The sequence below is a fragment of the Mugil cephalus genome, chromosome 2 (assembly GCF_022458985.1).
Source record: "Mugil cephalus isolate CIBA_MC_2020 chromosome 2, CIBA_Mcephalus_1.1, whole genome shotgun sequence".
Classification (NCBI taxonomy): Eukaryota; Metazoa; Chordata; class Actinopteri; order Mugiliformes; family Mugilidae; genus Mugil; species Mugil cephalus.
In genome coordinates, this window is record NC_061771.1 from 22,226,023 (window position 1) to 22,239,288 (window position 13,266).

The 13,266-nt window shown below is 43.4% G+C and overlaps 1 protein-coding gene across 1 annotated transcript; it reads left to right on the forward strand.

Moving 5' to 3' along the window:
* The first annotated feature begins 1,814 nt into the window (after nucleotides 1–1,814).
* Nucleotides 1,815–5,244, forward strand: thumpd1 (THUMP domain containing 1). Its single transcript, XM_047578549.1, has 5 exons — nucleotides 1,815–2,292; nucleotides 3,139–3,316; nucleotides 3,404–3,489; nucleotides 4,223–4,385; nucleotides 4,471–5,244. The coding sequence occupies exons 1-5, from the start codon at nucleotides 2,086–2,088 to the stop codon at nucleotides 4,800–4,802; spliced, it is 966 nt and encodes a 321-aa protein (XP_047434505.1). The 5' UTR covers nucleotides 1,815–2,085; the 3' UTR covers nucleotides 4,803–5,244.
* The last annotated feature ends 8,022 nt before the right edge of the window (nucleotides 5,245–13,266 follow it).

The window sequence follows — 13,266 nt, forward strand, 5'->3', positions numbered from 1 at the left end:
GGGATCAAATACTTATTTCCCTTAATAAAATACATAACAATTTATAACTTTTAGATTGTGTGTTTTTTATGCATTTTCGACTGATATTCTGTCTATACCCATAACCAGTAAACAACCATAAAAACCAGAGTCTGATCATTTCTATGGAAGTGGGCAAACTTACAAATTCAGCAGGGGATCAAATACTTATTTCCCCCACTGTAGTAACAACACTAAGCTCATTTACATTTTTATTCAAGAAATACTTTTGTCCCCATTTTTGGATTCTCAAATGTCCTTCATGTGTATCGCACATAAAGTGGCTATATGACCATATTTGGATTTGGACATTCATGTTACAGAGTGTTGTATCAACTAACAGATTCTGAAGGACCCCCCAAATAACAATGTCAGTAAATCTCTCTTAAAATGTTGATATTTTGACCTTTTCGCTCAGTGGTACGTGATGCATCACCACGATGTGTCTTTCTGGATAACGCTAATAACACATTTATAATTTTTGTACATTTTAAAATGACCTATTTCATGTGAAATATGACATTGATGTGTTGAAGATTAAGCTAATATTTTACACAATAGACCCAGTTAGTGCCCGATTATGAAGGAAAAATAGTTATTTTGTTCTTCCTGGGTAACGATATGTCCTTCCTGGATAACAAAGGTATTCTGTTACCCAGGACATGTCCTCTGTTAGAGAGACTGGACATGTTAATGAATTCAGTAGCTGTAGGTTTTTGGACATTGATTTGATGTTGTACTGTTGTTCTTTTATTATTATTAATAGCAGTTGATTTGGATTTTTTTTTTTTTTTCACTTTTACAATCCTCTTTGACCGTCTTTGACCCCTGCCCCCATCACACTGACACCATTTTCTCAAATACGGTTCCTGAATGATTGTAGACTTGCGTCTCCTAGTTGTCATTTGTTTTTAAAATGAAGAAAAAGGTGTGTGAAAAAATATGTTATTTATTGTACTGACATATATTTGAAAGTTCTCTTTTCACAATAAAACAACTGTACATCGTAGATGCTGAAATAACTGATTCCACTTTTTCTTTCCATTTTAGGACATGAATCAGTATTAGGCATGTACAGCGATCAGCCACAACATCAAAACCACTGACAGGAGAAGTGAATATCATTGGCCATCTTGTTACAATACACTGTTCTACTGGGAAACTTTGGGACCTGGCATTCATGTAGAGGTCACTTAGACATGTACCACCTACGTAGACAAGACCAGGCATCCACACTACATAGCAATGACACTCTTTGATGGCAGCAGCCGTCCACAGCAGGATGCAATCTAACAGGCACACGCACAAACGGTTTAGAAACAACTCAAAAAACATGAAGAACAGCACAAGGTGTTGACCTGGCCTCCAAATTCACTACATCCCAAACTGATCAAGTATCTGTGGGATGATCCACAGAGGCCCCTCCTCTCAACCCATAGGACCCAAACGTAATAGCATCCTGTTGCCAGACAGTGCACCACAGGACACCCTCAGAAGACCCATGTCCATTCTCTAATGAGCCACAACTGTTTTGGAGACCTACACAATATTATAAAGGTGGTCATAATGTTATGCCTGATTGGTGTAAAATATGAATATTAAAAATAATACTACACGGAATAAAACAAATATTTGCATCGTACGTATTATTTTTTTTAAACTACTATTTAAATCACAATAAATATTCAGGATTTATTTTCTGTTTTGTTTTGTTTTGACTGATCGATTCTTTCACGCGCGGCCGGATAATTGTGTCCCTCCTGACGCGCCGTACACGACAACCAACTAACGTGCAGTGTTGTGACTGAGAGCGATAGATACGTCCTTCCTGCGAACACACACACACACACACGGTTTTAACTTGAACACATGTTGTTCGGGCACGCAGTCTTTCGCATATCTCTTCCACGCTGTAGCCGCCGCGGACTCAAAACCTCCAGGACCGCCCGCGTTTCTGAGCTAACCGGAGTAAATAAAGCCGAGAGGAGGCGGGCGAACACTATTAAGGTAGCCGGCTGCTGCTAGTGAGCTTAGTGCCGTTCTGCTCTTTGGAGCCCGTGGAGAAACATGTCAGCCGCGCACAGCGAGTCCAGGAAACGGAGCAAGAAGCGCTATGCGGCGGGTCACCACAACAAGAGGTGGAAGGGGTCCCGGGAGCTGGAGGTGGGCATGCAGGGGATCCTCATCACGTGCAACATGAACGAGAGGAAGTGCACCGCCGAGGCCTTCAACCTGCTCAGTGAATACGCCGAGCAGCTGTATGGGCCCGAGAAGGTAAGCCTGGAAGAAGTCTTTTAACATTTCTTTCTCACTACACTGACTGGTTGACTTTCTTCGGCTTTCTCTGCAGAATCAACAGGAAAGATGCGTGAATGGATCTTGATGGTCCTCATTTCATGCATTGAATGGCTCATTTGTGTGTGTTTTATAGAGGTAGTCAGAAAGAAAGAAAGAATCTTTAAACCTGTGTCTCATGCACTCTGCACTGATCAGACATAACATAATGACCACTTTTCTAATATTGTGCAGGTCTCCCTTGAGCACCCCAAACAGTTGTGACTCATCAGAGAATGGACATGGGTCTTCTGAGAGTGTCCTGTGGTGTCTAGTAACAGGACGTTGTTAGTGGGGGGTCTTTGGGTCCTGTGGGTGGAGGGGAGGGTCCTCTGTGGATCGTCCCGCCAGTGCATCCGGTCAGGTCAACACCTTGTGGTGTTCTTCCATGTTTTTTAAGTTGTTCCCACACATACCCACCCCCTGATCTGGTCCAGGTGCATGTCTCAGTAACATCCAAAAATGAACGACAGGTCCAAGCGTTTCCCTGCAGAACACTGCTTTGTCACCAGATGGTCAGTGTTATTCACTTCTCCTGTCACTGGTCATATTGTTATGCCTGATTGGCGTACAGCTTGAGTCAAGTGTGAATTCCTCAAGAGTCTGATGTTTTTCAGGGGTCTTCAACGTTTTACAGGCCAAAGACCCCCAAACTGATGGAGAGATTAAGTTGGGACCCCTGTACCTACTATATGTGTTCTTTATTAAAGCCGACCTAGTGCTACTTATAAATACACATTATTATCATCATTTCCTATCCTTTACCCCACTAACTCTCAATCAAAGCTGCAGGAAAATGCCGCGAGCAGCAGTGAAGAGGAGGAGGCGGAAGAAGAAGACATGGATGTTGCGCTGAAGAAGGAAGTGGCGCAGCTGCGAGCGTCCGGGTCGAAACAGGAGAGGCGCTTCCAAGCTCTGGACAGCGGAGCGAACAACGTCATCTTCATCCGAACTCAGAACCTGGGTGAGAACATTTTTAACGAGAGAGTAAATCTGTGACCCTGTGTGGGGTTTGAGTGGCGCCGTGCTTAACATGTATTTTCTGTCGTAGAATCGGACAAACTGGTTCATCACATCCTGTCTGATCTCCACACCACCAAGAAGAAGAAGTCACGCGTGATCCTTCGAATGCTGCCAGTAAGAAACTAAAATCACTGCAGGCAAAAGAACTGTGGTACAAGGCATCTAGCCCATCAAGCAAAAACATTATGACCACCTTCCTCATTTTGCCTGTGGAACACTTCTGTAATTTAGCAGACGTTAGAGTCTGGCTGCCCAACTTGGGGCCCCAGTTATGTTTGGCCCGGGTCTTGTCCACTGTCACAGCTCGGTATCTGCGCTCCCTCATTGAGCTTGGTCTCATTAAATAATATTTTTGGTGCACTTCCACTCCTGACCAGAGAACACCATTAGGATACATTGATGGTGGGGTGGCGCTGTTGAGCTCCTGCCGGCTCAAATCATGTGAAGTGAAGAAGACCAGCAGCGGAATGAGAGGATGCAGCGAGTTAAACATTAAGGAAAACTGAAAAAAAGAAAAGATAAATGTCTTTCTGAATTCTGACTTAGACAAAAAGTCCGAATTCTGAGATTAAAGTCAGAACTAAAAAAAATTAATAAATAAATTCAGTCCAACTACAATTTTTTTAGTGGCCTTAATCCTCTAATGTATTACACAATAACCAGTGCTATTCATTTTTCAGAATTATTTTGTAATAGTGATCATTTTGCATGAGCATGCTGTATATACTTAATGTACTGCAAAATTAACATTCTGATTCACGGGGAAGAATTTGGGCACCCCTGCGTTAGAGCGTGCAAAGTTTTCATGCTGTCCTCGGTGTCTGATCCCTGTCTTTGTTTCGTCCAGATCACTGGAACATGCAAGGCCTTCCAGGAAGACATGGTGAAATACCTAACCACATTTCTGGAGCCTTGGTTCAAAACTCCAAACTGCGCTACCTACCAGATCGCCTTCAAGGCCCGCAACAGCAGCCACAACAAGAGAGACGAAATCATCAAATCTATCGCAGGTAAGAGCTTCGATCCATTCCCCCGTATTTCACCAACTGCTTCTCGAGAAAACTGACCCGTCCCCTTTGATTCCGTCCTCCGCAGGTCTCGTGGGGAAGCTGAACCCCAAAAACAAAGTGGATTTGACGAACCCCGAGCTGACGATCATTGTGGAGGTGATTAAGGCCGTGTGTTGCCTCAGCGTGGTGAAAGACTATACGCTGTACAGAAAGTACAATGTTCAGGAAGTAGTGAAAGACGACGTACCCAAGCCCGACGCGGCCGCAGCAAAAACAGATACAGACGCGGCCGAGCAGAAGGAGAAACAAGGGGAAGGGGAGACGGACAAAGAAGAGAAGAAGGGCGGAGAGGAAGAGGACACAAATGCACCAGAGGACGAGAAGGAGGTTGATGAAGGTGAAGGTGGGGGGGAATGAGAAAAAGACGGGCTGTCCGTTGGTGAGACGTCATTTTTTTTAGTTGCTTTGTGTTGTAGTGTTTTTGTTTTAAATGGACTGTAAAATGATTTTGTCCAAATACTAAGGTTGGCGAGACAGGAGGCTAACGTAATTTAATTATTTTTATTTTTTTAAATAGTCAAAAACAACAGACATATCTGCCAAACACTGATACCAGCTTCACACTCAATGGATTTGAGCTACCTGTAGATAATAACAGCTTTTTGCCAACAGTTGGAATTTTTTTAATTTTCAGTGTCATTTTTACTTTTGACATTTTTACTCAAACAAGAAAAGAAATAAAATAAAAAAAGGGAGTTTTGCTCAGGTTTCCAGGCGTGTCACATTTAGTAACTGTCTGCGTTTTGTAACAGTTGTCTTCTGAACTAGTCCCTGTTATTAAATCTACCTGTGTGTTTGACCCTGGCTTATTTTGAGGTGTTTTTGTTCCCGCGTGTTCTCGTGATTGGCACAACAAGAGGAAAGCAGTAGAGGAGCATAAAACAAAAGGATTAAACGTGACATCCGCAGGGAGGTTGGTCATTCTCGTTTGCTCCACAAGATGGAGTCAAAGCCTCATCGAGCAGAGACGTGAACGACGCGGTGTCGTGATGTGGTTTTTGTTCATGGATTAACAATTATTCACGACAACAAATCATGCTGACAACAATTAGTATTTGCCTCAGCTACGTGGACTAATGTTTGACTAATTCTCTTAGTATGTTCCTTGCAGGTCTTTGTTAATTGGGAACAGGATCGGCTTTCACATCACACAGTACTACGTTATACATGTCACTATAGATGTCGTTTATTCACATGTATCTGATCACATTAGAGTTATTTAACACGGAGAGTACAACTTGTGAAGCTAAGAAATGTCCCTGGTTTTGGGTGAGTTGATTCGTCTTTGAATTACAGACATTAATTGTTACAACCTACACCGATCAGGCTTAACATTATGACCACTGACAGGAGAAGTAAATGACGTTGACCATCTTGTGGCAACACCGTGTTCTGCTGGGAAACATTTAGACCTGACATTCGTGTAGATCTTATTTAGACGTGTAGCACCCACCTACACCAGACCAGACCAGTCATCCCCACCCCATAGTAATGACACACCATCCCAGCAGGCAGCAGCCTGACACAGACACACACACAAAAACGGTTTAGGAACAACTAAAAAAACATGAAGAACTACACAAGGTGTTGACCTGGCCTCCAGATTCACTACATCCCAAACTGATCAAGTATCTGTCGGGTGATTCCCTCAACCCATAGGACCCAAAGGCCCCCACTAACAACAACAGGACACCCTCAGGAGGCCCATGTCCAATCTCTGATGAGTCACAACTGTTTTGGAGGCACAAGGGAGACCTTAACAATATTAGTAAGGTGGTCATAATATTATGCCTGATCAGGCATAACCTAATCAGGTACCTAACAAACACATTTCCAGGATATTGAAATAACAACAACAGGCTCTGTACTCTGATGTAACATTAACATTTCTAGAGACTTTTTCTTCCGTGCTACATATGGAAACATGTTTTCTGCATTTAACCCGTCCATTTTATACACGCAACACACATGCAGAGACACTTTCACATCCTTTTCACATCCTCAGGGGCGTCTCAGCCATGGACGCCGAGGTCAGACACCAGGGATTCAAACTTCCAGTCACATCTCAAACCACTGCACTACAGCAGCTCGTGCTAATACACTCACAATGTCAATGCTGACATGTTTACGGGTGTCTTTTTTTTTATTCATTTGCTCTTCACCTGAAACCCAAACGATGACGGGACGGGACAAAAAGTTCTACCTGTTGATTGTGCCAGTGATGCTCTGTCTTTTTGTTCAGTCTTGAGGGGACATGTGCACCCAAGTGCATTTCGGTTATAAAACCAAACAAAAAGATCACGTTGCCATCTTTAAAAGCTTTGTGTTTACATGACTTTAACGCGCCAAACATGAGAACCTGCCTCCTGGCTGGTTTTGCCTTGTTTTTCCAGTGTTCGCCAAAGGTTTCATTTTCTCTTTGTGTATGTTTTGCATAGAATTATCCTCCGCCTCTAACAAGCCTCCAAAGGTGGAGAATGTCTAAATTTTAAGCTTAAAAACTGCCTCTGAAGCAGAAACGGCACAGTGTATTTCATTCTATTGTTTGGATGCAGTGCAGTGGTGGTAATTAAATCAGAAAAAGGGACCTCTAGTTTATGTCCTCTCCCTCTGTCACATGCGCACACATGCATTAAGTGATTTGCCAATTCTTTTTCTGCTCATTACACTCGAGCTGAACCGCTGCCGTGACCTGCGCGTCGTTATCTCCGCCGTATTTCGCTTAAAGTCTCAAATTGCGTTGCCACTGGCTCTCTGGTGCCCCGGTCTGTGAGACCCGCTGACAAGCTTTCGCTCCGACGCGAAGGGGAGGGAGGGAGAGGGGAGGGGGGGCTAGCGATTTCCAGCCAGCCGGTGTGTTATCAGCACAATACCAATTAGACTAACTTTGCTACATAATGGCTAACATACAGTGAAGCCGCATAATGATGCGTCTGCTGTCAGTAAGTCTTGCATTAATAGCAGGTGTAATAATTTCACGCGGATGCACTATTAGTTAATATGCTTTTAGCAGCTACAAATTTAACATATTGTAGTTTGTTCTTCATGAATTAAAATCGATTTAACCACAAATCAAGAAGATATTTACAGTGGCGACCAAATGGTGTTGTCTGCATGAGAAAATGCCGTCTGATGTTTTAATTGCCCCCAAGGCCATGTCTAATTAAACCTCCGTGGGCACCAAAAGTCCGCCGGTTTCCGCGCAGGCACGTACACACCGCTCTGCCACCGAGGACTGTACTCTCATTCAGGTTTAAATGTCACAGGCCCGTGAAACAATCGCATCCACGGGCGCATGTGCACACTCTCCCCAGGGTCAGGATTAGCATCCATTGGCGTGGCTCCATATCTGACCTTTATGGGTGGCTAAGTAGTGCTCTCCAGGGTCTCATTTGTCTCACTTTACCCGAACAATGGCCACAGCCCCCGAACAACTGTAGCTTTCTCTCTTTCGGTGCAGAGTGAACACGCTGGAGCTGAAAATGCAGAGCTTCAGAGCTCGTCGAGGACTCTGGGTTTACCGTCACTAATGGCACAGACTTCAGATTTATACTATAAATAACCCATAGGAGACGTATTTATCCATTAGCTTATCCTGTAGAGGGTTATGAGGGGCTTGAATCTGTTCCAGATCTCATTAGGTGAGAGGTGGAGTGCATCCTATACAACGCCAAACAACCATTCACACTCACATCGACACATACGACCAATTTATGATCACTTATAGGCGACAGCACAGGCCCTATCCAGACCCTGGATGCTCTTTTAGAGCACCGCGGGGCGTAGACGCCGTAAATTACGCACATTGTTAGCACTGGTACGAGCCATTCATACTTATATACATACATGTGTGTCTTTTTTGCCAGTCGGGTTCATTTTCACTGCAAAAACAAGCATTGCTAGAAATAAGCAAAATATTCTTATATTCAATCTAATCATCTTGTATTAAGAAAAGAAATCTGCCACTGGGTTAAGACAAAATTCTTAAAATGAGCACAAAGTTCTTGTCCCTGAACAAAGTATAAGATGTATTTCTTTGATACAAGGATTCTTTGCTTTCTTGAAATTCCTTTTTTTGCAGTGTTTCTTTCCACTTCCTGCTTCACTTTCAACAATGACGACTGAAACTTTCACCGAAGACGACTCGTACAAGTGTTCGTTCAGTTAACCTTTGCTCGATCTGTTCCATCTCCACTGGGCCAAAACAATCAATTCAAAAACTGAGGAGCTCCAGAAGAGGCCAGAAATACTAAAGCGGAAACACCGGAGAAAAGACACAGCACCAACTAGCGTTTGGTGTTTTATATAAATGTCTCACACCGGTATTGGCTACGTGCGTAGGTTACGCTATCAAAGTAGTAGTACCTTAAAACCTTACAGCGACCTCAGCTGGCACACACAGACGGAAAGTGTTTGTGCCAGGGTCCGTCATCGCCTCCATTTTCTGTTTGGCTTCTGTAAAAACATTATGCATATTTTCTACAGAGCTGCCATAGACTCCATAGACACATTATTAGTTATGGCATCACCTGCTGGTTCAACAGTAAAGTACAAATCTTGGATCAACTCCCTGGTGAAGCACTGCAGTGATGCCCTCTTGTCCAAGACAAATTTCTCCCACGGGAGACAAATGAAGAAACCTTGAACCTTCAGTCTTTGAGGAGTGGAATGAAGCAGGAGCACCTGGGAAAAAATAAATAAAACGCTTCGGACGTGCAATGTCGCATGAAAAGGCCTACAGGTTCAAACCCAGGACTTTCAGGCTGTGAGGTGACATCCCGCCCCGTCCGCCACACGGACATTTTTGTGTCATTACAGAAATATAAAACCTCAGCTTTATCAAATTTTGTCAGCACATGATGGGAAACATTTTAAAGAACAAATTCCTTTAGAATGAATTAGTGCTTCCTGTAAACCTATTATATTTATTGTCTGTTGGAGGCATAAAGAGATCACTGTCCCGGACAAAAAAAGGACATAAAAAAAATGATTATCTTCTGTTTTCTGTTAGTAGCAGCAGCATTTTACAGATGTATCTTGTGACGCCTTGGAGGGGAGCCAACCTCTACATCGGGAACCACTGTAATATTTAACGTAAAAGAGGCTTCAGTGCATTAAGTGAGACCTAAAAGAACAAACTCAGTGTTGCCTGTATGACAGTGTTCAAGACATTTTTAAAGAGCGCATTATGATGGTGACAAAAACCAACGCTGAAAGTAAAGATGACTGACTTACATGTGTTTCCACGTTGGCAGATTCTCACTCTGCTTACGGGAAGAAATGATGTGAAGGATGTGGTGAAGGAGGACATGAGGGCGGTTGGTTAGAGAGAGAGAGATAGCACAGCAGATGGAAGTAGATGCTTCTCTGTGGCAACTCCTCAAGGGAACAAGCAAAAGAAGATTTCCCTGTAACTACGAACTGAAATTCCTTTGTGTCTACGTTCTAAATTCACGCCAGCCAAAATATTACTGATAGTGCTAACGAAGAGCGCAGATACAACTACTTCTGGCAAAGTTTCCATGAGCAGGCCAAAAGATTAGGTCCAACAAATTAAGGCCTTGGAATTTAACAAGAAGTTGAACCCACTTCTGCAACAAAAGACAATTACATTCCCTGCATCAAACTGTTATGTTGCTGCAAAACCTATTGTACAGTAAATCCTTTTCTATCCATCCCCTCTAGGTATGTGGCAGTTTCCAGCATTTCCAGATGCCTTCTCTGCTTTTCTATGCATAGTTAATAGATGCACGCGGCAATGATTTATTTATTTATTTGTATCTATTGTTGCGACGATGGCAATATGTTTTGGCGGACATCAATTTCTCCGAGAGATTTTGTGCATGTGTTTGTGTGTGCGTTTTGTGTGAGGCAGCCGGCTATGTGAATGGGGTTCAATAATGAGAAATGCTTATCAACCCCGTACAGCTTGTCAGCTCGCCGCCATTAGGCTGTTACCCCAACAATCCTACAGGTAGGCCAAGAGTGCTCGTATTGATTCCAAATATTCCTATTTGTCCCCGTAGTGGGGAAGCAATCAGCAGACGGATTTAGTTGATTAGGATTACGGGGAAGTAATTTGCGAGGGAAATAAGTGAGCGCCTATTAATGTCGTCAAATTAGTTTTCTCAACACCTGGCACGAAGTTGCCGTTTGAATGTAAATAACGTGGATGAGGCGGCTTGGTTTTAGGAGGAAAAGCTGCGAGACGTGTTGTGCTGAGGAGGGGAAAGCGTTCGGCAACGAGGAACACAGCAGCAGCAGGCTTTCCCATCCACGCACATTAATTCAGTCGTTCTCATCAGCGCTGTAAGCCCGGGTGAGGTTTCTTTTACAGAGCACTGGGTGGCTTTTGCTGTAGAGGGACGCACTTGAGCATAATGCCAACAAGAACCTTGACAATTAGTTAGACAGGGGAGGCTATGTGGGGGCAGAGAGGCAGCAGGGCAGCCGGCAGAGTAGAGATGTGAATAGAAACCAGAGGGAAAATAGAAGGACGGGAGACTAAAGAGAGGAGGAGGAGCGCATACGTCAGCCGAGTGACTCTGAAAACTTTTAATTCTTAAATAATAATCTGTGCTTAAGACGAAGTAGATTTAGGTCTTTTTTTTTTCGCTAATGAGACTTATGCTCAGTATATAACTATAGGACAATCAAGGCCACTTTATTAGTATTTAAACAACTACATCAGAGGCAAAAACTAAACGTAAAACAGTTTCATGATACAGTATGACAGCATATTAATCATTAACTGCAGCATTGCTGGTTTGCATTGAGCTGGTTTAGCTAGTTATGAGGCTATTGCTAGCTATTAATAAAAAAAAGCTTATTTAGTTTATTTATTTACACAAAAATACAAACAAATACAAAATATAGTGAAAGCATTAATAAAATCTTAAAGAAGAAAGGCAAATAAATAAATTAATTATGATCAGAGCAATGACTGAAGTGTCTGTGATGCCATACTGCATCACAAAGCTAACACACAATAACTGGACACCTTATTTGTTCAAATTTTTTTAAAAAAGATTTGACTTCTTTAACACTGTTTTTATTATTTAAAATATAATATAAAACCACAGCAGTCACAAATTTGCACAGAAACAAAAGTAAATTTAATTTATTTTATTTTTTTTACAGTAACTTAATAGAGCTAAAACGAGGTAGCTAGCAAGCTAAAACAACAGAGTTCACCATGATTTACCATCAATGAAAGGTAGCAGGGAGGACTGATTCTTTATCTATTTGTTTACAAGAAGAGTCAGAGTAGAAAACAATTGTTTGTACAGGCGATTTCCACTTCCCTCTTTCACATAAATATATTTATTTTTCCTTAAAAATTATACAAGCAATTCGTTTTCTATGCCAGGTAGCTAATGAGGCTAATATAGCTAATATAGCCGGCTAAAGGAAAACTACAATAGCAGTAGAAACCTCAGCATTTCACTGATGTGGTTAAACGTGTGGGTAAAATTACTTTAAAAACATAAAATGATGACATCAAAAGTTTCCTCTATGTCTCGGAGCGCGTTGTTCAAGAAAACTCTAAACTTTGGGATGTTTTTTCATGACTTCTGCTGTTAGTGCTGCCTGTCTTTGTAGAGTAGAACAGAAAGTCAAATCAGAATTGTGATTGTGTAGTAAAAAGCTGATACGTACATCAGTGTTGGACAAACTCGTCTCATTCTTCTGTTGCTAAATCTGTGTGTTGTTTTTTTTTTATTTTTAGAAGAAGACCTTATTGGATTGGACAACAGCTGCCACAGAGGACCGAGGGTGCGACAGTGAAAAGTGTATATGTGATTTTCGGGCGGATGACAGACACACAGAAGGGGTTCCTTAAGAGGACGCACAGCCTTAACAGGATTGGGAATGGTACCAACCAGCTGTAAGAGGTAAGAGAGAAAAGAGAAGGGGATGAGAGTCAAAGTGGGCGGAAGGAGGGGCGGCCGCGCGGGGAGGAGTGTTGTCACTTAGCCACAAAGTTGGCCGAGGACGCGTTTGCGGCAACAGCTTGGGCGAGATGGCTGAGAGGGATGAAATGCATGTGGAAGAAAGGGAGCGAGCTTTGGGGATGAATGAAGCTGTTAAACACATCATCAAACGCTGCAGGCACAGCAGGGGGCCTTGGGATACACCCGTCTGAGGGATGGGTGGTGTGGGTGTGTGCTCGTGTGTGCGCGTATAGTTTTGTATTGGCCTAATAAACCATCCATCTGCAGGGAGAGGAGAGCAGTGGATGTGAGGAGCGAGCAGGGGGGGTTACAGCACTCTTTATGCTCCATATTTACCCCCCCCCCCCCTTTCAAATGCCCAGACCGACAGATACACAGTCCTGCCCAGAGGTTCTTTGATGCCTGTCGATACCGCTGCGTGATGATGTCATACGGCAGAAAGCTTGGGAGGGAGGCATGATCAAAGCAGAGAGGGAGGGATGAAGACGCAGGAGAGGATATCCAAGACAACAACGGGACAAAGATGGCGACGGCTTCTGCAATGGGACGTCCACTGGCGTCCAGACCTCCGCATCACCGCGACGAGCCCAGGCCTCGGAGCGAGGCCGCCCCCGTCCCTTATTCTGACGGGATGACCACCAGCACGACACACTGGAACCACCAAGCCAACCTCAGCCACCATCACTACCGCCGGGCTAGCACGGTAAGCTCTCCGTCTACCTCAGCCGTCCCTCCGCCGCATCAAAAACCCCTCAACGCCCCGATGTCTGGTTACCATCCCTTCCATCCCGAGCATTTATCACGACTTGTCGTGTTTTCTAATAACGCATTCTCTACCCATTTTCCCTTCTTTTTCCCCTGCCCTT

Excerpts from the sequence above, each read along its gene's own strand:
- thumpd1 (XM_047578549.1), top strand. The coding sequence starts at position 2,086 with ATGTCAGCCGCGCACAGCGAGTCCAGGAAACGGAGCAAGAAGCGCTAT. Across the intron at positions 3,490-4,222 it reads TGATCCTTCGAATGCTGCCA|ATCACTGGAACATGCAAGGC; the intron begins GTAAGAAACTAA and ends TGTTTCGTCCAG. Across the intron at positions 4,386-4,470 it reads AATCATCAAATCTATCGCAG|GTCTCGTGGGGAAGCTGAAC; the intron begins GTAAGAGCTTCG and ends CGTCCTCCGCAG.